This window comes from Triticum dicoccoides, chromosome 2B (genome assembly GCF_002162155.2).
Source record: "Triticum dicoccoides isolate Atlit2015 ecotype Zavitan chromosome 2B, WEW_v2.0, whole genome shotgun sequence".
Classification (NCBI taxonomy): Eukaryota; Viridiplantae; Streptophyta; class Magnoliopsida; order Poales; family Poaceae; genus Triticum; species Triticum dicoccoides.
The window spans coordinates 821,427,623-821,452,428 of NC_041383.1; the positions used below are offsets into that span (position 1 = coordinate 821,427,623).

At 46.2% G+C, this 24,806-nt stretch overlaps 2 protein-coding genes and 2 long non-coding RNA genes across 4 annotated transcripts; 2 read left to right on the plus strand and 2 right to left on the minus strand.

Moving 5' to 3' along the window:
• The first annotated feature begins 38 nt into the window (after positions 1–38).
• Positions 39–1,907, plus strand: LOC119366617. The gene is made up of 2 exons (XR_005176070.1): positions 39–1,554; positions 1,733–1,907. It is a non-coding gene; the product is annotated as an uncharacterized LOC119366617 (long non-coding RNA).
• A 2,433-nt stretch (positions 1,908–4,340) lies between these two features.
• On the plus strand, positions 4,341–6,630 carry LOC119366616 (amidase 1-like). Its single transcript, XM_037632381.1, has 6 exons — positions 4,341–4,573; positions 4,663–5,066; positions 5,156–5,362; positions 5,534–5,690; positions 5,935–6,106; positions 6,230–6,630. Exons 1-6 carry the CDS (start codon positions 4,449–4,451, stop codon positions 6,515–6,517), a joined length of 1,353 nt encoding a protein of 450 aa, XP_037488278.1. The 5' UTR covers positions 4,341–4,448; the 3' UTR covers positions 6,518–6,630.
• Positions 6,631–11,197: 4,567 nt separating this feature from the next.
• Positions 11,198–12,754, minus strand: LOC119366618. Its single transcript, XM_037632382.1, has 2 exons — positions 11,890–12,754; positions 11,198–11,788 (listed from the first exon to the last, which is right to left on the minus strand). The coding sequence occupies exons 1-2, from the start codon at positions 12,674–12,676 to the stop codon at positions 11,316–11,318; spliced, it is 1,260 nt and encodes a 419-aa protein (XP_037488279.1). The 5' UTR covers positions 12,677–12,754; the 3' UTR covers positions 11,198–11,315.
• A 46-nt stretch (positions 12,755–12,800) lies between these two features.
• LOC119366619 lies at positions 12,801–14,617 on the minus strand. The gene is made up of 3 exons (XR_005176071.1): positions 14,252–14,617; positions 13,583–13,911; positions 12,801–13,493 (listed from the first exon to the last, which is right to left on the minus strand). It is a non-coding gene; the product is annotated as an uncharacterized LOC119366619 (long non-coding RNA).
• Between the last annotated feature and the right edge of the window lie 10,189 nt (positions 14,618–24,806).

Genomic DNA, 24,806 nt, shown 5'->3' on the forward strand with positions numbered 1-24,806 from the left:
CGCATCTCGTCCGCCCCGGGTGCGGAGGCGAGCTTCCCGGCGACGGTGGCGCTGGCTCGACGCGGGGGAGCGGCCGATGCGGGGTCGGTTGGATCGAGGCGTGGGAGCGGCGGATGCGGCGGCGGCGGCACGAGAAGTGCAACGGCGGCGGCGTCGACCTATGAAGAGGCGAGAGGAGCGGTGGTGGCGGCGTCGAGCTGCGAAGAGGCGCCGCTCGGGCGCGAGACCATGGAGGCGGGAGCGGCTGCTTCGGGCCCTGATATGAGAGGGTACGAGGCAGGGAAGGACAGCATCGTCGCCGTCACAGGTCTTCCTTCAGTCCCTTTCTTTCCCTCTCCGGTTCATCCTCTTCCCATCCATCGCATTAGGTAAGTTCCATTAGGATCCGGTGCCACCGTGCGCCATGATTTCAGATTGGCCTGCCTGCTACCCCGAATGAATGCGCCACCCAGTCAGCCGAGTGATGGCAGAATATGCTTTTGTAGAACTGCATATCTATTTGTTATGAATCTAGAGTCTCAAAGCCAATAAGTTGCTAAATCATTGACTGGTTGTTTCCATGTTTGTATTATGCGCTTCTCACTCGGCAAGGGGAGCATTAGGCCTCCTATGGTCTGGATTTCTCCAAATGACCAGGCTTTGCGAAAATTGTATACGCATGTCTTACAGCCTAGGTATTCCTCTTCTAGATATACTCTATTGTTTTTGTTCACTTAATTCTAATGAGTATTTAAACTTCTTCAAGCATATTGGACTTTTGAACCTATGTAGCCAGCTCTTTGGAATTTATCTAGACAAGTATTTTTGGTAATGATATGTATTTGCAAGCTTACTTCTCAGTTTTTTCTATTGTTGGGTACATATAGATAATTTCGTTGGGTTTCTACAAAGTACATATAGATAATTTTCGACCATTTGTGACTGAAAGATTTTTGCCATAATAAAATTAACTCTGTCGAGCAGTGCTCGTTGTGAAGGAAATGACGGGAAATTGCTGAGCCTTATTGATTGGAAGAGGAATGCTAATCCTACAAATAGATCTATAATGAATTAGACTTGAGAACAATCACCAAATAATAAACAGTCCCAAATTTGTAGATGTTGTTTGATTCAAATACCGATTTGAGCATTTGGCGCATCTAAAATTCATCAAAAAGGATGCGTGATTTTCTGCCTAATCACTTAGTGTATTGTTTGGTAATCAGGTTATCCTGGACCTCTTTGGGGACAAAATCACCAAGTTTTCTTCTTATTGCACAGCAAGTTAAAAAAAGTCAGTGGCTAATGACTCTTCTTATCTCTCTGTTCACTGATGTGCTTAGCTGCAAAAATTCTAAAAAGATGCGCCTAATGAGGGGGTGGTGGATGTGCGTCCTCTAGGGCCTCGTCGGCCAGAGAAGGAGGGGAGGAGCGGTTGCCGACGAGCGAGGTGGCTCTGTTTGGACCGGCCATGGTGTTGGCTGTTGACTCCCACCGGTCTTGTCTCCCCCAACCCTTCCATGGAGCTCGCTTAGCCACCGGCTGGCACATCTTCTTCTCGCTCACAGCACCAAGGTTGGCAAAATTCTTTCTTTTTCCCATGATGTGATTTCTTTTGCTTGGATGGATGACAACTGGTTGGAGTAGCGGATGTGTGAAGTTTTGCCTGCAATCTAAATTGTGTATTTTATCTAGCTAAATTAAGCAAAAGCTTGTTTTTTACAACGACTGAAGCAAAATCATTCTCTTGCAGGCCATGTGTAGCTTACTTTTTAACTGTTATTGCTGATTGGAGCCATTGCTATTGGCTATTTATACATAAGATGGAAGGTGAATTGAGATTTTTGTGAGGGGGATTGGATTCTATCCAGATGGCTTGCTTCTCGTGATGAGACTGATACTAATGAACTAATGAAGACATGAAGGTTGCATCTTATCCCCATTTCCCTTTCTACATTTGCCATTTAGTCAATTAACATACATTGTACTATTTCCCTTTCTACAGTTGCCATTTAGTTGATTAACATAGATTGTACTATTTTCGGTTAAGCACACTGTGGGTCAATGAATGTGGAATTAGCTACTTTTTATATCCCTAGACCATATATATTACATGCATCAGTACTTGATGCATCTCTGATATGCTTTTGCTTTTTATTGTTACCCTTAATTTCTACTTTTCTATGAACCCAACGTTTAGGTTGCAGGCTCAACTGCATATCTATATTCTCTGTATGAATTTTTTAGCTAGCTTTGAAGCGAATGTGGTGATCAAGGCTCTAATATGTATTCTTTATTTGCATGAATGTTGTGTGCATATAGGTACTTGCAATGGAATCTTTTTCTCATAGACGAGAAGTACTTTGAAAACAGATTTTAAAAATTGATATAATTTTACAAGTGTACAGATAGCTGACAAGGCAACAATGCTATTGTTCAAATGTAGTCGAGCCGGGCTTTTGGTGTTTTTGGTGCTATTGTTCAAATTTTGCTTTCTTAGATTCATTGCAACCAAAAGATTTGGTAATTTTTTTTTTCTGGAAACATGGATACACTTGTTGGTGTTGTATACTGGAATCTGGTGTTGTATACATGGATACACAGCTATATTCAAATGGATCATAGGCCCAATAAAACATCATTTTACTTCAAAATCTAATATACGTTTTATTTATTTTCCTGTTGCATATACAGGCAACTCTTCCTGTTGCATCAAAAGTAACTTGCTTCGTACATGCAAACTAATTAGCCATATAGTTAAATTAGCTACGTATTAAGATTCGGTACATCTACTGCTTATTTATGTTGTGTACTATTTGTTGTGTCCAAACTTTATGCGCTTGTTATTTTTATCACACTAATCAAACTTCTGTTGTTATAGCAATACGAAATCCTATGCATCAAACTTCTGTTCTTATAGCAATTACAGTTTTGATACCTCTGTTTCTTTATATCATCTTGTTGGGTTTCTGTTTCTCTTCATATAGGATACAAATATGTGATTCTCATGTGGTCCTTTCGCTGGAAATTTGCTAATCTTAGGGGTGCTGCTACAGATGTAAAAGCCGTTTTATCAAAAGAACTAAAGTAGTAGCTAATCCAAGCATTGAAGAATTGACGCAGAGGTTACGCTATATTAGCATGAAGTCAGAGCAGCGCGTGAAGACTACATAAGATAGTTTCTGGTGACCTTCAGTCTATATGTCCTAACAAACAACAGCCACCTTTTATTTCGGTATCAATCGATCCAGTATCTTTCCCTTTTTGGCGTTGCTCTGAGCAAGATATGTATAGCCTTTAGATTTCCATTCATGTATGATACTACATGTACACTTTAGACCTCATTCTTGTCTCTGCGGTCTAAAGAATGTTCTATATATGTAATTAACTGCCCTTCTACTAATATATTCAGAAGACTATTTATGTATGTTTACACTGGTTAGAGAAAATCATCACACTGCCAGCAGCAGTTTTTTATTTCCATTTGTTTCAGTAAGATCTTCCGACCAACTCATCTGTCTTTAAATATTTTTATGTGTACTCTTTCAATACTTGGCTTGCTCTTGCCTTTTGCGCCATTGGCGCAACGGGTCATCTAGTTGTGTATATAAGGTGGAGGCTACGGTTCTCTCATCCATCTACTCCCGTAGACCTAAACTCTCGGTAGCAATACATCCTCCCTATTGTAATCCTTCACACGAGGTATATCTATCAAAAATACAAACACAAAACATGATGTAGGGTATTATTCTTCATCAGAGTCCTGAACCTAGGTAAATTATGCGTGCAGGCTCTGTCCTGGTACTTCCAGCTACGTTTGCCACCCTATCGAGGGTACCGGCGACTTTCTGCTCTATCAACGCTCACGACATTGTGGTTGCTGGTGTTCCGCCCGACGATTTGGGCGGTTGGCATTGTGACTCGTGTGGCGAGCAGAGCTGGGTCAGCGGGTGCCCTTCTGGTGTTAATGGTCTCGTGCGCCAATGGGTGCGCCTCTGCCGGTTTCGTGTTGTGATAGAGAAGTTGGAGCCGTGGTCGACGGGGCCACTACGACAACGATGACTCCATGTGGGTTGTTTTCAGCGGGTGATGCTCTGCGGATGTTGTGCTAGACTAGGTAGATTCGAGGCTTGCAATTTTCTCCTGTGAAGTTCCTCAGCAAAATCTAAGCTACAATGTCCTCGACACTTCGGTCGACTGTTTGGCGTTTGTGGTCAGATTGTCCGTGCCCCCTGGATTGTATTCTAGGTTTTTCGCTAATTAACCTGGCAAATCTCTTCTTCTTAATAATCAATAAAAAGGACAAAATCTTTTGCCTCATTTTAAAAATAAAACCCAGCCTAGTCCAGGCAGTGAGGTAGCCGAGGCTGTCGTTGCCTTTGAGGAACACAACCTGGTGTTAATTTATTGACGTCGTCGACACCCTATCCATTATCTATCCTGCTCCTATCCATAGCGAATTACTATCAATGGAGGACAGCGGCGACGACCACGACGCCTTCATCGAGAAATTCATCCTGCCGCCGCCTCCTTCCTCCGACCACCACCAGCAGCAGCTCCCCCTGCGCGGCCTCACCTTCGCCATCAAGGACATGTACGACCACCTCGCTCTCTCCGTCCCTTCCTCCCTCTATCACACCGATGTTCAGCAATATGACTGACTGACTGGTCGATTCATGGCAGCTTCGACGTCGCCGGCCGTGTCACCGGCTTCGGCACCCCGGACTGGGCCCGGACACACGCGCCTGCCGCCGCAACCGCCCCCGCCGTGCTGGCCGCGCTCGCCGCCGGCGCCACGGGCGTGGGCAAGACGGTGATGGACGAGATGGCCTACAGCATCAACGGCGAGAACGCGCACTACGGCACCCCCGCCAACCCCTGCGCCCCGGGCCGCGTCCCCGGCGGCTCCTCCAGCGGCTCCGCCGTCGCCGTCGCCGCCAGCCTCGCCGATTTCGCCCTCGGCACCGACACCGGCGGCAGCGTCAGGGTGCCCGCCGCCTACTGCGGCATCTTCGGCCTCCGCCCCTCCCACGGACTGGTCTCCACCGAGAACGTCGTCCCCATGGCGCAGATGTTCGACACCGTCGGTAAATTCAGTCTAGCCCAGCTACTGTCAGTGTTCAGCAGACGAATTATTCAGACATAAGAGAGCATCCCAGTGTGATTATGCTTACAGGGTGGTTTGCTAGGGATCTGCCTACGCTGTCTCGTGTCACCGACGTGATGCTGCCGCCGGTGCCAGCTGCCACCGATGTCGATGCCGAGATACGACGACGACGACCGAGCCGTGTCATCATTCCTGCAGACTGTTTCAAGATCTTGGGCTCTGTGGACGACCACACCTACGAGATCCTCAACGCTTCAGCGGCCAAAATATTCGGCAGTAAGTAGCTACCATGAACTCTAACTAATCATTGTATGTAGAGCGGAGCAGAGCAGGATAATGCAGAGTATAGGTTTTCTGAAGCTTCATCCGTTGATGCAGAGTAGAGCAGAGCAGGGCATGGCAGCTTACATACATAAGTGTCTGAGACTTGTGAGGTGTGTTTGGCAGGTGATGCAATGGTGGACAACGGTAGCCTTGGTGATTTTGTCTCCAGGAATGTTCCGAGCATCGGAAAGTTCATGACCGACTTGACTGCGGTCGAAGCATCATCGTCGTGTGTGCCGGCTCTGTCTGCCATCTCACGTGTCATGCGTGTCCTTCAAAGGTATGCTGGTTTCCAGTTCGCTGTCTACAACCTAGAACATACTACTTACTCACACTAAGCGCAATATGTATCCACAGATATCATAAAATTGCGGGTCCCTTATTGGAAACCATGACGTTTTCATAATTCCATAGTCAGATGAACTCGATCGTCTTTGTAACGGAAATGTCACCAGTTTACTCCAAATTGCATGTATGCACATGGATGCAATTAAATTTGTGAAGGTGTGCTGCATGTTTTTCAGGTCTGAATTCAAAGCAAACCACGCGGAGTGGGTGAACACGGTGAAGCCCAACCTCGGCCCTGGCATCCGAGAGCGAGTGCGGGAGGCCATTGCGTCGGACGATGAATCCGCCATGGATGATCTTCACGCCGTCAGGACCGAATTCAAGTCTGCACTTGCCGCTCTCCTCAAGGTACAGCAATCAACATTTCAGAAAATCTTAATCCCATTTGCAGCATGCATTTTCTGAACCTGCAGGCAACAGTACGAGTTGGTCATTGCTATTATTTCCCCCTAAATGAATCTGTGTCTATAGGAGGATGGCATCCTGGCGATCCCTACGGTTCCCGGCGCGCCGCCGAGGCTACGCATGGATGCGACACTGCTGGAGGACTTCCGTGCGAGGGCCTTCTCGCTGCTGTCCATCGCCGGCCTGTCGGGGTTCTGCCAGGTCAGCATCCCGCTGGGCACCCGCGACGGCGTCCCGGTGTCAGTGTCGCTGCTCGCGGGACACGGCGGTGACCGTTTCCTCGTCGCTGTAGCCCAGGAGCTCCATGAGGCGCTCCAAGCCGAGGCCGCAGCAGCCTGGGGCTTGTCAGCTTAGCTTAACTCTGCCATATCTTACTGAATTCTTCGGTACAAGAGATTGTATGACTCTATCTGAACATATGCAGTATATACCATGAAGAGCAGAGCTGACGGAGTGTTCAGTAAGTAGATTTTAACCATTATGCAAACAAATTTACACCGTTGATTAATATAAACTGAAATACTTCACACAACACAACAACACATAGTATGCACTTGAGAGGTGAGAAGTGAACGATCTTGTATTAGATCAGTCAGAGTAAACCTGATGATGGACAGCGCGGCCTGAAAAACTCGGACTGGGCCATATTTACCTTTTGAACCGGGCTGAAACTCGGATCGGTTAGATTTTGACCATCATGCAAATAAATTTAGACCGTTGATTAATACAAAATGAAATACTTCACAGGCAACTCTTTTTTTTTCTCTTTTACTTCGCACAAAAACAACACATAGTATGCCCTTCAGAGGCGAGAAGTGATAGATCTTTGTATTGGTTCAGACTTGAGAGTATACCTCATCATTGACAGCCCGGCCTGAAAACCCCGGCTAAAACTCGATCGGTTAGTTCCAATTAACAATGTCACTGAAACAGGATGTCACGGTAGGAGCTGTCGGAATTAACAATGTAGCTTTTCAGTTCCAGATTTCCAGCTGTCGGAATTCTCCCTCTTTGCGTAAACCTTGCATATTACGAGAGAAAAGACATTAGAATTACTCCAAAGCATTATTATGCATAAAAACATCATAAATAACAGTAAGTAAACATGATGCAATAGACGTATCAACTCCCCCAAGATGCTCCAAAATAACAAAATTGGTGCTCCAAAATGCTTCCAACAATAGTCTTTTTGGACCATCTATTTTTTTTTGGCCCAGACCTCAACGAATGTCATTTCATCCTGAAACTTTTTTACTATTTTTTTTTGTTTTTGCTGTTCATGCGGGAGCATATGACCTCGGGTCAAATACTCCATGTCCGGATCGATGGAGGTAGCTAGTGTGCAAAAGAAGGCCTAGAGGAAAGAAAGAAAAGGAGACAGAGAAGAAAGAAAGGCGTGGACCTCTAGATCATCCATCATCTCGGCACATCCACAATGATCATCACTTTCTCCCGTGCCGAGAGCATGCGTGCCCCTTCACAGACACCCTCAGTCACGGCTTCAGGCTTGAGCTCAGCTGCAGCTAGCTGCCGGTAGGGCACTGATAAGAAGAGCATGCAACTGATGGGTGGCTGGCCAACCGTGGCAGCTAGCAACACACGGACGAACGCAGTGGCATTTGCTTGGATCTCCATCTTGGTGGGCATCTGCTCTGCACTGCACCAGTACTGATCAGTCAGTGCCAGCAGCAGACTATGATTCACAGCACACCTCAGTCACAGGAGTGCTGCACTGTACACTGGTACTACAGAGCTCTGTACAGCAGTACTAGCTGGATACTGCTACTTCATGAGAAGAAAGTTTGTGATCTCGTCCAAACGGTGGTTGTGAAACCAAGCCGGAAGGTGCTACTTCATAAGAAGAGAGTAATATTGAAGTTATCCGGAAATCAGAACGTGTCATGGTATCTAGACACGGGTACCAGTAACCACATGACGGGGTGCAAGGAAAAGTTCCTCGAGCTAGAATATGATGTTCAAGGATAGGTCAAGTTTGGTGATGGTTCAAATGTGGAGATTTGCGGGCAAGGTTCTGTTCTCTTTGACGGTCTCATAGGAGAACATCGCATACTCACCGGAGTGAACTACATCCAACGGCTTCGCAACAACATTATTGCTGTCGGGAAACTTGACGAGAATGGATGCAAGGTGGATACTGAGAACAGAGTGATGACGATCTTCGACAACCTTCGAAACGTGCTAGCACGTGTGAATCGCACGCGGAACAGGCTCTATATCCTCAACCTTGATCAATCTCAGCCGGAGTGTTGGCTCGCCAAGAGTGATGATGATTCGTGGTTATGGCATGCTAGATTTAGACACGTTACTTCTACGCCTTGAAGAAGATGTCGAAAATGGAGATGGTATCTGGGATGCCATTTATCGACCATGTTGATCGAGTATGTGACGGGTGCTTGGTTGGAAAACAGCACCGCAGTCCATTCCCTGCTCAGTCTATCTATCGTGCAAGTGATGCACTCGAGCTGCTCCATGATGATCTATGTGGCCCTATCACCCCAGCAACTCACGGAGGAAAGAAGTACTTCTTCCTTGTGGTAGATGACTACTCGAGATATATGTGGATCGTTCTCCTATGATCTAAAGATGAGGCGCTTGAAACATTCAAGAAGCTGAAGGCTGCAACGGAGATGGAACACAAGCTAAAGGTTCGCGCTCTACGGGCAGATCGCGGCGAAGAGTTTACGTCGAACGAGTTCAATGACTACTGCGAGAAGATTTGCATAAAGAGGTTCCAAACGGCACCTTATACGCCACAGCAGAACGGGGTTGTTGAAAGGCGCAATCGAACCGTTGTTGACATGGCGAGAAGTTTACTCAAGAGCAGGAACTTGCCAGGGACCTTTTGGGGAGAAGCTATCTCGACGGCAGTCTATCTTCTCAACCGGGCTCCAACAAAGGCAGTGATCGGCAAGACTCCGTATGAAGCAATTTACGGACGTAAGCTGAATATGTCTCATCTACGGACGTTCGGTGCGTGGCCCATGTGAAGACGGCGAGGCCGTATCTCTCAAAGCTTGTCGATCGTAGCACCAAGATGGTGTTTATCGGATACGAGAGGAGTTCCGGCACCAAGGCATACCGCTTCTACGATCCACGAACCAAGCGTCTACGGATTTCACGCGATGTTGTGTTTGAAGAAAACCAAGCGTGGAATTGGAGGGCAGCAGTCAACGATGCTCCAAACGGTAACATATTCACAGTTGAATTCTCAACTGATGATGGTGCAGGGGAGGACGTCCAGGTGGTTGGCAAGACACGCAACCAAGGTGACCGCAATGGCAATGATCACCATGGTGCCGACACCAACGACGACGCGCATGGGTCGCAAGGTAATAGCGACAACGACGCGCACGACACGAGCGGAGATCTCGGCAACGACATCGACAACGAGGCGCATAGTGATGATGACAATCAAGATGATGGTCACAGTGACGACGACTACGCCGACGACGCGGATGCCGACGACTCGTCATCTACCACGACCGTGACTCAACTGTCTTCCTCTAGTGCATCGACGCTGACACAATTTGTGTCGCCTCCTTCGCAAGTCACAATGGATTCTTCCGGGCCTCGTCGCTACAAGACCGTCAATAAAGTCTACAAGTACGCAAAGCCAGTTATGCTCGAGTACTCCGGACTATGTTTACTCGGAGTTGAGAAGCCAGCGAACTTCGTAGAGGTGAGCAAAAGTTCAAGTTGGACGCACGCCATGGATAAGGAGATGAAGGTGATCGAGAGCAATGGCACGTGAACTTTGGTAACCCAGCCTCCGAACCAAAAGGTCATTGGTTTGAAGTGGGTTTACAAGTTAAAGAAGGACACGAAGGGTGCCATCGTGAAGTACAACGCAAGACTTGTTGCAAAGGGTTACGTACAACCTCAAGGAGTTGACTATGAGGAGGTGTTTGCACCGGTTGCTCGACTCGAGACAGTGAGGGTGCTCCTAGCTTTGGCGGCACAAGAGGATTGGAAGGTTGATCACATGGATGTTAAATCCGCTTTCCTCAACGGCGACCTCACAGAAGAAGTATGCGTGGAACAACCCCTCGGCTACGAGAAGAAAGACGAAGAAGTGAAAGTTTACAAGCTCAGGAAGGCACTTTACGAGCTGAAGCAAGCGCCAAGAGCTGTAACTCAAAGTTAGACCGAAGTTTGGTCTCGCTCGAATTCAAAAGATGTTCCCTCGAGGATCCAAAAGGCAGTCTATTAAGCATCGAAGAACAGGTGAAGGTTGAAAACGCGAGCAAGCAGGAGTGCTGGCGTCAAGCTACGGACGAGCCGACGACAGCAAAGACGGTCCCTGAAATGCTACAAGAAACGGCAAAAACAATGCCAAGGATAATGTCTATGAGTAGCAGCAGTCGCATTTAGGATCCTGGTCGATATTAACGACCACGTCATGTTTAGGGGGTGAATGTTAAAGCTAGACACGGACGTGGATGTCCGAGTAGTACTCTAGCTAGTAACCGAGTAGGCTTAGGGCGTGTTCGGTAGTTCACCAGCACTGCAAAATCCTCAACTCCGTCGCCCGGTTCCAGCAGCCAGCTTCCCACAAAAACTCCAGGATCGAGCGATCTGTTCGGCGCTGCAGCTTCTCGTTGCCAGCGATGGACGAGGTAAAAAGGCCAGAAAGTGCCTGCTTGGCCCGTTTTGGCAGCCCATGTTTGTGTGTGGCCTATAGGCATACGTGGGCTAGTGATGATTTAGATTTTTTTTTCCTTCCTGTGTGTACCGGGCCTGTAAAGGAATGCTTGGCCTGTTCGTTGGGGATTTTTTTTTGTTCCGAATTTTGCCTGTACAGAAGCAGTTCAGGATGCCTGTATGCTGGTACTTGTGATTTTCTTTGGCTGTAGCGGTTTTGGTAGCAACAGAGAGCATGTACAGAGAGGAATATCTCATATTTTGAGCATAGAATGATTATGTAAATTTGAAAACACATAAAAATGTATATCATGGCATAAGCATCAAGTTTCACACATGTTTTATAGAACAAAAGCCTCTCATTGTGCATAAGCTTGCAAATCAAAAGGGGCAAATACATGTCTCTAAGATCAACAAAGCTTCACCTCATAGTTTTGCATAAGTTTGCAAATCAAAAGGCCACGTACATGTGTCAAACATCAACGATATCTCACCAACTTAGAGCAATGGCTGTAGCTAGTTCTTGCCTAAACACATCCATGTCTTCACCATTTTCCGCTGTAGTTGATGTATCCGATGCGTGTGAAGGAACAGCAAATTTCTTGTATCGTTCCAGAATTGTTGGCACATAGTCCGGGTCCCTGTCACATCGAACAAAGTGAATATCTTCTTCATCATGGAAGCGAACATAGTTGTGCAAAGTCATAGTAGCAGCAACAATCATCTTTTGTGTTTCGATGGAGTAGCTTGGCATCTTTAGAAGAATCTGCCATTTCATCTTCCACACTCCAAAGGCTCTCTCTATGCAATTGCATTTGGACGAGTGAAGCCTATTGAACTTTTCTTTAGGAGTATTGGGTGGAACACCTCTATGAAAGTCAGGCACATGATATCTTTCGCCTTTGTACGGTGCGAGATATCCCTTTCTATTAGGATAGCCAGCATCCACAAGGTAGTACTTGTCTACGAAAATAAAGAGAAGAATGAATGTTAGAATTGGCATACATGAAATGAGTTCTAACATTCTGAGTCATGGGGGAAGGGGGCCTTGTCCGCATGCTCACCCTTTGGAGGATGGGGGAAGGTGGCCTTGTCCGCATGCATTGCATGAAATAGCACACTTGTGTCATGCATAGAACCAGGTTGTCCAATTGAAGCATAAGTGAAATGCATATCAAAGTCACATATTGCCATCACATTCTGAGTGACTGCGCCTGTCCTTCCAATATATCTGATTTGCTTGTCTTCTGGAATTGAAGCTCTAATGTGAGTCCCATCTATTGCACCAATGCAGTCTTTCATGTGTGGATATGCTCGTTTATCACCAAGGATCCTTTGATGCACAGTGTGAAAATTGAGGTCTTTCGGCTTGAGGTAGTGACAAGACATCCTGACCACACAATGCAGTACCTCATGGAACTTGCGGTGGATAGTGTCAGGTGAATGTTTGAAACGGTTTTGGGTCCTTCTATTTGATTCACAACCCCCCAAGGTCCACAAGAACATAGCAAGAGACTCGTAGCTGCTAACAAATGGAGAATAACCGAGCCCATAGTCCTTCACCAACAAGTCATGAAGCTCAAAGAAAACTCTTGTCTTCATTCTGAACATTGTAAAGGTCTCCCCTGGTGTTCCAATAGTCTCTTGCAACCATCCAAATCCTGTCAAGATAGATTTCCTAGGCTCATTCTTCATGATCCAACTACTGCAATACTTTCCAACTATTTTTGTTGCTCCTTCACAAATGACCGACATATGCTCGGAATGAAGACAAATCAATTTTTTCTTCAATTCATATTGGTTGTCATCATCACTATCATCATCACATGACATCTGCACATACAGAATCATACATTTATTAGATACCAACTAGCATGCAGATAGTGCATACACAAAATGGTACCCAGAACAAGTGCAAGTACCCAGAACATCCTAAAAGTGCAAGTACCCAGAACATGCAATTACCAATAATTCATCCAAATAGAAGATGGTGGTGGTTCAACATTACATAAATATCATCCAGATAGTGCATACATAAAATGGTTCAATAGTGCATAAACAAAAGACATGAGAAACCATCTAGTGGAACCAACTATTTCCCATACGTCATGGCAAACTTCCTACGAAGCCAATCTTTTCATGCGGCAACACCCATGTGTAGAAACATCTCTCTTTGCTCTCTTTTGATGAACAACTCAGTCGCTATGTAGTGTTCATCACTACCCTCTAAAATACCAAGAGCAAGCACTTCATTCATGGTACTGGCAACAGAAGTGGCATCATCATTCTTTATGAATGATTGAACGGTTTCTTGGGACTCCTTAGCAATGATTTTAATCTGTGTAATCTCATCTTGCATCACTTGTGCAGTCCTAGGTTTCTTGTGCTTGTCATCAATGGTTTTTCCAAGCCTCTTTTTCGTTGATGGCACGAAAGGAGAAGGTGGCATAGCAGGAGAAGGTGGCACTTGGGGATCTTCTAGCAAATCAACATCTGTGATGGCTTCAATATCAATGGTATCTGGTATTGCTGCACTAGAGGAGGGAGGTATGCCTGTAGAAGGATTCCAATGGTCTGTGCCATCACTGGTGATGTCCTCAAACATAATGCTCAAGTTTTCTTCATTGCGTAGTCCACGCTTTTGGAACTTGCCGCAGCCTTTAAGGTCCTATAATACATTGCAAACAAATATTAGTAATAACAAAAATTATACGACTTTATTAAAAATAAATGCAATCCAGAAACATGACAACTCACAATTTTTGCTTTCTTCCACCACTCCTTATCTTGGTTTGACAGTGTTGAGAACAAAGTCCCATCCCCCTCCGGTCTCCTTTAGCTTGAGCTTCTTGAATAAAGCGTAATCTGCTTTCAGCTTGTCCCATTTGTTTTTCATTTGGTTGCTCGTGTAGTCCAATCCGGTTCTCACTTTGAATTGCAATGCCACTTCCTCGAATGCACTAGGGGTCAAGATTTTGTTTGGCCTATTTCCAGCCCGAACTTGCGTAACCATCAAGTTGGTAACAATCCTAGTGTTCTCTTCATCCCACTCGGCAGTCATGCTCGAAGACATGCTCTGAACTTGACTATAAAAAATATGTGAGTGCTTAACTATAAAAAACATGTACAAGTGTTGCTGCTGTCATTAATTATGTACTAGCAAAATTCTATTGTTGTACTGGACATGTACTGAACATACATAGCAACAAAATGCAGCACTATCCATGAGCATGTACTGAACATGCAACAGCAGAGAATGTACAAAAGATTTGCATTTTTTTCTCTCCCCTTCCTATAATCTACAGGCAACACATCACCCACAAAAAATTACCAAAGCACATCACCAAATCCTACAACTAATCACCATGTACATCACAAATTCCACCATGAGCATGTATAGGGAGAGGTGGTCGGGCATGAAATCACCTTCCAGAATTGGGATGAGGTGCACGGGGAGGCGGAGGAGCTCGATTGACGGCAGAGAAGCTCGTCGCTGACGGACAGTGCTCGAATCGCGGCGGCGGATCTGGTCGGCGATGGTGGCGAAACAGGGTGGGCAGGGGCGGGGAAGCTCGTCGCTGATGGCGGCAGACCTGGTCGGCGACGGTGGCGAAAGAGGGCGAGCAGGGCGGGGAAGGGTGGGTCACGGCATGGACTAGGGGCGGGGGAGAGCGTGTCCGCCGGTGGTCGAGGTGCTTTGCGCCATCGCCTGAGGCTTGCGGCGGCTAGGGTTGGGGAGGGGGAAGAGGAGTCACGGGACAGGCCGGGCTCGAGCGTGTCCCTGATGCGTGCGGGGCTGGATCGATCACTTGGCGGTGGCAGAGGCCCGTAATTTCTATCCAAATCCCGCTTCGCTATTTTCTTGGAGCCAGGTATTTCCAACTCCGTCGCTCCGTCGTTTTTACACACAGATTTGAGCCAGCTTCTCGGTCCAAAATCCAGGAGTAGACCCGTTCGGCTGGACTCTGCGGCTGGAAACGTGGATTTGAGAAGCCAGGCAACTACCGAACACGCCCTTAGTAGTGGTACACGGAGTCGGATAGCTACTAGGCGATCTCACGCATTGCACGTACTGCTCCTGCTGTTTTGGTGAATTGATCTATCGATCAAAAGCCAACAGCCGGGTCCTGCCTAGCTTGCTTGCCAGGGCAAAAGTTACTCTAGTCAATAGTGCAGCAGTAAATACGCACTGTCAAACTGTTTCCGATGATGCTCCGGTGTTGGTCATCTCAACTCAAGCAAGTGCTGCTACTGCTTCACTGCTTGTTAATTACCATGGCGTGTTCCATTTCGATTAAACGCAATCTCTTCTCTTCTTTTTACCACGCCTCGCCTCAATCATTTCACACACCTCCACTTTGCTTTCCTTCGGCTCTGCTTTGCGTCCGTTCCCAGTAACTTTTTGAGCCGCACAAAAATCTGCCTTTTCATTCAGACCGTGCATTCCATTTATTACTGCATTTTTTTTACAAGATAAGGCTAGTATTTACCCCACAAAAAAAAGATAAGGCTAGTATTATCTGGCGCAAATTTAGGCGGTGCCTTTCCATGCTTGTCAAGGATCGCCCTAGCCGGAAAATCATATGAGCACTGACACTGAAAATGATGAAAAGGGTAAAGCCCAGTAGTAGTTCTTTCGGGGTTTTTTTTCACATGAGCTGCACAGATACAAGGGGCTCCACTGACCGGAGCACTAGCGGACTATTCAAGTTGACACTCGTGGAAGCTTCAAAAGAAAAAAGTTGACACTCGCGGACTCGCCAGTCACCGTGCCAGTTGATCGCCTGCACGGCTGCACGGTCGAGCTCGGATGAACGCCAATTGCCTTTCCCCACCTGGAGAATCGATCGTGGCTATGCAAGGGCATCTCAAACCCCGATCCTCGACCCCCCTGCATCCGTCTAGACCGCGAAACCCATCCAACGGCATGTATGCGCGGTATGGATGTGTTTTCTTCTGTAAAGCGGAGACAAACGTGAAAGGCTTTGAGGGTCCGGACCGCTGCCGCGCCCACTTCTGGCTATCCTGACTCACCAAAATCTTCCGCGCTTTTCTTTCGATGCACGTGCCGCTTACCGTAGCGCATTCATGCCGGCCCGGAGCACGTAGCGGCCGACATTGATGCCGCGATGTGACCGAAGGGAGGGAGGGCGACGCTGACCAACGCGGCCTGTCGGGAGCCGCCTCTTCAATGCGGACGCAACTTGCTAAGGAACAGACTCCGGCCACTGTGCCGCATTGAAGAGGTTGACCGGCTGTTCGCATGGTCTGTCCACGGCTTTATAAGCCGCGCTCCGGCACCGTCCACATTGCAATCCATCATGCTCCTCCTTTTCCCACTTACCGCCCATCTCCCTCCACAACTCCGGCGATCGTGACGCCGCCGCACTCGAACTCTGGGGCCGTCGCCCTCATCGGCGGGCGACTCCTCGCCGATGGCGGAGATCGTCATCTCCTCCGGCGACGAGGAGGACCAACCGCCACAACAGCAGCAACAGTCCACGCCAGCGGTGGCGGGCCAAGTGTATGCTCCCATCGATGCGGAGTACGAGCAGCAGGTGGAGCTAATTCTTCGTCGCCCTGTGCTCCAGCTCAGCGGTCCGGCTCCGCCATCGGGGACGCTCCTCCCCGTGAATTCGGAGCCGTCATCCCATCCGCGCTCTCCCCGGCGCAACCGCGGCGTCCAATTCGGAGGCCGCGTGAAGGAAGAGCGCCTCTCGCCGCCACCAATACACGTCAAGGAGGAGCGGCTCTTTTAAATAGAAAAAAAAACTTTGAATACACCTAAGTTTGAAAGTACAATTAGTTTGAACACGCTTTGGCTTGTTGGCACAAAAAGGGAGAAAGAGAAGCAAGAAAGCCAAATGCATCCCTTCTTCATCGACAACGGTGCCTTCTTCTTCACGCACGACGTCGTCTCGGGCCGTTGGGGAGGAGGTTTCTACACCAAGTTCACCCCCTCGGCCAAACAGCTAAACATGTGCAGCGTGCATCAGTGGAGCTGAATCCATCTCGTGATAGGAGCCGGCATACGGTTGCTGAGGATGGGCAGACGGTCACGGACAAGAATTCAATGGCCGTAAAGTGGCGTATAACCTCGACAATACAGGTAGATAGCGCAGCAACAACACACTGGATACACCTGATGCTGACTGGGCTCACTGGACGACGTATGGCGCACAGAGGAGGGGCTTTTGGGAAAAGATGGCATGCTTTTTTGTTGCAACCAAGGCCATCCCATACCGGTGTGTTGGTACTCCCTCTCTATCTTTTTTGGGACCCTTCTTGCTTTATGGATGGATGCAAAGCAAAAGCAAGCATTTTTCTTTGGCTAAAGAAGAAACGGGTCTGCTTTATGTTTGAACGAGTCTTGTTTGCTTGACAGGTGCGCGCGCGCACATGCTTCCTCCCAGGGTTCCTAAATAGTATTCGTTTCTATAGAGATTTCAGCAAGTGACTACATACGAAGCAAAATGAGTGAATCTACACTTTAAAATATGTCTACATGCATCCGTATGTGGTAATTCATTTAAAATCTCTAAAAAGAAAAAAATATTTAAAAACGGAAGGAGTAGATAGATAAATATACAGAGCCTCGTGCATACACAATCGAGGCAACAGCTTGCTGAGCTGTACACTTTGTAAAAAAATATAAGACCGTTTAGATCACTAGAGAGGGAGTACTTGACTGGCAAATATTAAGGCGGCTTGATTACTAAACATTGGGCCAGGCTCTTTCTTGAGCTGCGCTGCGCTTGACAAGCTTTCTATTTACGGCGGCCTACTTAATAAACGCGCGTCTGTGAGTGGCAGTGACATGCCAACAGTTTCACTCTTTCTTGCGGTTGCAGGGATAAGGGCAATGTACAATGGTGGCATATAGATATATATGCCCCATGACAAAAAGTAATTTGAGGCACCTACATTTATTTTTTCTCTCCAATGCAAGCTATCACTAATGGACCTTATTAAGAAATAGAAAATAAAAACTTTAGTACACATGCATCTCTATTTTTCACTTCAACCTTTTCAGCTTTTGTCACCGGACCACACTTTTTCTCTTCAAGCACCCGCCTCCTGGAGAGGATCCCGCTTCCCTATTCGAACCTACTTTACGTCATATCCGATCCTACGTGGCATGTGAGGCATCACCTTGAGGCTATGCATTGTACATGCCCTAAGAGATTCGTGGTTGCTACTTTCAGACTGCAACTGCAGGGCCGCTTCTGTCTCTACGGCGCTTAATTAAGTCAAAGCTTAATTCGCTAGTAGTACGACTTGCAGGGACGGACGAGCAGGTTACTTTTCTCACGCTAATCAATCGTTCCTTCATCAATCGAAGCAAGCAGACGTGGGTCAGGTTATTCATAACCCCGTCCGGTTTCACTCTTTATTACATTTCAATTAAGTGCACCCTCTTCGTTTTACTCAATCATTTCACACACCTCTCCGCTTTGCTTTGTGTATGTTCTCGGTAAAATCTGCAGCGGTAAAAGCGCACCTTTTCGTTGAGAGCATGCGTCTTCTTTAGTACTGCATTTTAAAAACCAGAAAAGGCTATTATTATCCGGCTAAATTTTATTCGCTTTAGGGTCACTCTCGGAGCTCCTCTATTTTACACCTGACTGGGTCATTAGGTCTTACTGTCTCTTTTTTGGCGTTTTGGCCACTTCTTCTTTGCTTCTTCTCCCTTTTTAGCTTTGTTTGTCATGTACTCTTTGATCAATTTGTATGAGGATTTCTTGAGCACGTTGTATCGTTCGACCGTGTTGATTTTGTATAGGTGTAAAGTGCAGCGAATGGCCGTTTAGAGAGAGTTGGAAAAGAAACTCACGAGTGAGCAATCATATTATCTAATCAAGTCTACGATTAATGGCACATATTATCTAATCTAATCCATGATGATTAGTGCTCGTACTGCTAATTAACTTGCGTCGTGTCAAGTCATGCTTGATGTGATTTGCGAGAGGAAAGAATGTGCCACCCTAGTTTCTGTGGCACGTTGACTCATCATGCATTCATGCATGAGATGCAATTCTTTTCTTTACTTATCTTTTCAATGTAAAGTAGATATGGGATTGCTCAAGAAACTAGCTACTTTTATGCATGCATGCATGCTTGCTTGATTCTTCTTCCTTTTTTCTTTGGAAGGAGGGGTAACTACTAGCCCACTACTACTACAGGAGAATAGGAGATGGGTCGTCGATAACCCAAACCACCTCTGGTAGCTAGTAGAGAAAAACGCATGCAAGAATGTCTTTCATCAATCAAGACAGAAAAAGGGCAGGCTGATTATGGGCTGCTCGTCTGAAAAAATGGAATGGAATGAAAAGGAAAGGGGAAAACAGGCAGAAAAGCAGCCAGAAAGCCGTCCATCTCATGATGCATCTCCACATCCACGATCATCATCCATCCTCACGTGCCCCGCACGAGAGAGCATGCATGCACAGTGAGCCATTATTTACACACTCACTTGTTCAGGTTTGTTGGGAGGGCTAGAATGCAGTGCAAGTGCAGAAGCCACTACGTACACACACGTGGGTGGATGAGTGAGTGAGTACTAGCTGTGCTCTGCACTACACTAGATACTGAGTGAACTCACTGGAGCGAGCGAGCAGGCTTTGTGAAAAGAGGGACTGCTTTGCTTTAAGGTCGTACTCAATCTTTCTGCTTGTTGTTAAGAGGTTGAAGAATTATATATTGCTTGCATTGCATGGAGTTTATATTGCTTTAAGGCCCTCCCATCATCCTATCCCTGTGTGTAAGTGTAGTGTGCCGCAGTGGCAGGGAACAATCCCTCTCCCTTTAGAGCATCTACAGCCGGGCGCCCCAAACCCTCCTCAAACGACCGGTCATGATTTTTTTACCCAGACGGACACCTCAAATGGGCCTCAAACGCCCGGGCTGACCGGCACCCCTCATATCTATCCCAAATTTGGGCGGATATGGGGTGGCCTGGGCACGTCTGGACGCGTCCGCCTGACAAGCGCGGTCCACCACCGACCCCATGATTGTCCCACAAAAAACCCCATCCGGCTCATCGCTCTGAAACCCTAAATCACTCACTCTCCTCTCTCGCTCCGTCCTCTCCTCTCCCTGCACCGATTCCGATCGAATCCGCCACAATGTCGAGCTCTGACAGCCGCTCCGACTCCGAGCTGGATCCGGACTGTGAGCTTGCCCTCCGCATCGCCTTGTATCTCACTCACTCGTCAGAGAGAATTAACTAAAAAGTCGATCGATCCTTTGGATGGATGGATGGATGGGTATCACTTATTGCGGTTGCTTTGTGCTCAGACTTCTTCGTCAGAGCCCTTTTGTTATTTAGGCATCTAGAACAAGGGCACCTATTCGGTCGTCGTATGGCTAATCTCTGGGATTTTTACTCAAGCCAGCAGAGTAGTTGTAGCACTTGGATGCTTGTAAAAGAAGAAAATATAAATAATCACCTCAAAAAACAAAAGTAAAGAAAACCATCGTGTGCAGTCAGCAGAAAAATGGAAAAATAATTAAATCAGAAATCTGAGTAAAAATGCGAAAAATCTGCTAAATGGGATAATTACTGTCACGGAGGTGAAACTAAGAGGTAAATAAAATGAAATTCACTCTCTTTTTTTACTTACCGTGGGGAAACTAGCTCTAGTAACTGATGAACTGTCCTTGAGATGCTAAATGTTGAATAATAGTAGAACGTGGGGTAGATGATTTTGAGTTGGGGGTGGGGAGTGGAACGTGGTGCTGATTATTATCGATGGGGCAAGAGGACATGGTTGGATGGGACGGGAGAACCAAAAACTTTGGTCGCCTTGCCTCCAAATCATCTCCTCCACTGCAAATGTTTGTGTTACCGATGGCTCAAGCACCACTGCTTACCAGGCTTGTGGCATTTCAGTTAAGTGCACCCTCTTCTTTTTACTCAATCATTTCACACACCTCCGCTTTGCTTTGAGTCTGTTGTCGGTAAAATTTGCAGCGGTAAAACCCCACCTTTTACATTGAGAGCATGCATCTACTTTATTACTGTATTTTTAAACCATAAATTGTTATTATTATCTCGCTCAAATTTATCGGCTTTGCGACTGTAATTCAGGATGGCTCGAATCGTCACTCGGAGCTCCTTGGTGTCAACGGTGGGGCGCTTTTGTTGACATCCTCTATGTTACACGTGACAGGGTCATTAGGTCTTAATCTCTTTTTTGTGGCGTTTCGACCACTTTTGTGCTTTCTTCTCCTTTTTGCTTTGTTTGTCATGTCTTCTTTGATCAATTTGTATGAGTACTTCTTCAGCACGTTGTACCGTTCGACCGTGTGGATTTTATATAATTACTCCCTCCGTCCCAAAATTCTTGTCTTAGATTTGTCTAGATACGGATGTATCTAATATTAAAACGTGACTTGATACATCTGTACTTAGACAAATCCAAGACAAGAATTTTAGGACGGAGGGAGTACTATAAAGTGGAGCGAATGACAGTTTAGCGAGAGTTGGAAAAGAAACTCACGGAGTGAGCAATCATCCATGCATGCATGCTTGATTCTTGTTTCTTTTTGTTTGGAAGGAAGGGTAGCCACTAGTAGTAGAGAATAGGAGATGGATCATCGTCATCGATAACCAAAACCATCTGTGGTAGTGCAAAACGCATGCAAGAATGCCTTTCATCAACCAAGAAAGAAAAAGGCAGGCTGATTATGGCTGCTCGTCTGAAAAAATGGGATGGAAAAAGAGGCAGAAAAGCAACAAGAAAGCCGTCCATCTCATCACGCATCTCCACATCAACGATCATGATCCATCCTCACGTGCCCGAGAGCATGCACAGTGAGTCATTCTTTACACACTCACTCACTTGTCCAGGCTTGTTGGGAGAGCTCAGTGCAAGAGCAGCCTGTTGGAGGAGGAGGCCAGGCTTGGATCTTGTCATCTGCTGCTGCATCTCGGATTAATTGCTTCAGATACAGTAGGAAATCTTGAGACAGAGCACCGGATAATAACCAGTGGCAGCAGCCAATCATCTCACTACGTACAAGCACAGTCACAGGACATGGGTGAGAGTGAAAAACAAAAGCAAAGCAAGCATTGGCCAAAAGAAAAGAAAGAAAGAAAAAAAAAAGAAACGATCTTGATGAGTTTTGTTTGCCACACGCGCACACACACAGGCACTATGTGCTGTTGCTACTGCTAAAGAGCAAAAGGGGTGTGGCAGAAGCAAAGCACCGCGGTAAAGCCGCCATGCGTGTGAGCGCGCGTGAAATTAACAAAGGCTTCTTCTTTTTTTACAGGCAGGCTATTTGTACTACGAGTTACCTTTGCTAGCTCTCTGTAGAACGCAGACTTGAGCTTTCCAATCGCTACTTAAGCCTGAACTGCACTGCACTTGACAAGCTTTCCAGTTACTTACTACCCACTAGTGCAACGACTGTCACTCAATAATTAACTACTACTGGTAACTTAACTCCATCGAACCATCCCTGTGGCTCCAACTCAGACTCCTTTTCTCAGAGAGACCCCATTCATCGTTAAGGCACTGTTGCCTTGCCGGCTGCTAGTGGTACAGACCTAGAGCTCCGTGGCACATGCATGCTGATGATAACAATCACTTATTACTCCCTGTGAGTGAGAGTGCATACAGTAGTGTTCGTGCGTGCAGCGGCAAAAGTGAGAGTGCAATCCTGGCTGAGACCGATGGAGCCGGCCATTGATCCGTTGCTGTTTACTCTCTGTCATGGCACTGTGCATACGCCCTGTTTCTCCATAGCATTTGCCTACTGTTTCTTTTAGATGATGATCTTACGGTGTTGCTCATCTCAACCAAGTACTGTTACTGCATGTTAATTAGTACTACTGTAGTAGTATGGTTTGTCCCATTTCGATTGAACGCGTCGTCTTGTTTTTACTACACCTGACCACGCCTCAATCATTTCGCACACCTCCGCTTTGCGTCCGTTTCCAATAAAATTTTCACTTTAGCTAGATTTCAGTCAGCTGAATTTTAGTTTTGTGATCATTCGGGCCACTGCCACGCACACGTCCGACCCCCAAAATCGCACCGTATGCACACTACTCCCTTCAGTTGAGCTAGACAGAAAGAATGAATGACGGCCATTCAGAGTGCAGTGACAATGAAAAGGGTGAAAGGAGTAGCTATTTTCTCTTCACATGAGCTCGACAGAAGGAAAGAACTGCATTGACTCGGCGGTTGGGCCAAGCTTGGGCTCCAAATTACGGCCTGAAGGCCCCCAAAGCCCGAAATGCCTAAAAACTAGGGTTTCAATAGAAATGTTGATATGATGATTTATTTTGGTTTTTTTTGCAGGATTTTTTTTCAGGAAATTCCATAAAAGGAAAGGGAAAAGAGAGGAGAAAAAAAGCTGTGAGGGCACATTGCACGATGGCCTGCCAGGAGGGGAGCTTTTTGGAAAAAAGAAGATGGCCTGCTTTTTGTTGATGCTCCCATCCCATCCCGGTGTGTCACAGTGCCAGGGAACAATCTCTCAAACTACTTTACCCCTCTTGCTTTATGTATGGATGCAAAGCAAAAGCAAGCATTGGTTGCTTTGTGTTTAAACAAGTTTTGTTTGCCACACGAACACACACACGCACGCATAGGTTTGTTGCTGATAAAGAAAGAGCAAAAGGATATGGATATGGCTCCATCGTTCTTCTTCTTCTTCTTCTTCTTCTTTGGAGGCAGCAGCTGGCAGACTTGTATGTACATATGTACTCCTCTAATCCATATTAGTTATGGCCGATTTAGTTGGATCACATAAAGTACTCCCTTCGTCCGAAAATACTTATCAGAGAAATGAATAAAAATGAATGTATTTAGAACTAAAATACATCTAGATACATTTATTTCTCTGAGAAGTTTCTCGGGCAGAGTGAGTACTTGATTTGCAAATATTAAGGTGGCTTGGTTAAACATTGGGTCAGACTCCATCCTTAACTGCACTGCACTTGATAAGCTTTTTATTTGTTTATAGCGCTACTGCTACTGTAAGCATCTGTCAGTACTAACAGTTTCAGTCTTGCTTGCAGGAGTAGTGTACTTTGAGAGTGGAGCAGTGCATGGCTGGTTTAAATCAAGCTTAGTAATTTGCTAATTGAATCATGTATGCGAACTGAAGCAAGCAGCCGTGCACAAAAGTGGGTCAGATTACTTATGACTCCGTCAGGTACCACTGCTAATCAATAGTGGAGTATCTCAGTCGTCAGGGAGAATTAACTACCACGGTAAGTAGATCGTCCTCTGTCTGTCTCTCTGTAACTAATTGATGGATGGACGGTGTACTACTTTATTACAGTTGCTTTCTTCTCTGCATTGTTAGCGCATCTCCAACATGGACCCCTACTCGGTCCTCGTATGTCCGACATTGTTTCAAAAAATAAATATTGTGTGGTCATACATAACATAATTTGGAGGATAAGGTTGAGACTGTTCACCATGTTTTGGATTTTGAACGGATGGATGAAACTGTCCAGCTTCCATGCCAGGAGGCGGAAATGTTTGAGCAACTTTTCTAGATGCTTCATCAGATTCACAACAATGCCTTAAATTAACCATGAACAATATAACTTTTGTGGCATATAATTTAAGTTTTACTAGTTAAATCTATAGTAAAAGCTTAACAAAAAATACAATAAACCCAGAAAAACTCACTGCATTTCTAATTTTTGTTACTTACCCTCGGGAACCTAGCTAGTACTCAAACTGATAAACCTTCCTTGAGATGCTAAATGTTGAATATTACTTGAGCTGGGGTGGGAGTGGAACGTGGTGCTGATTATGATGGATGGTGCACGAGCACGTGGTAGGTTGGGACGGGAGAACCAAAAACTTTGGTCGCCTTGCCTCCAAATCATCTTCTCCACTGCAATGTTTGTGTGTTACCGATGACTCAAGTTACTCAAGTACCACTACTTACCTGGCTTGTTGCATTTCAATTAAGTGCATCCTCTTCTTTTTACTCAATCATTTCACACACC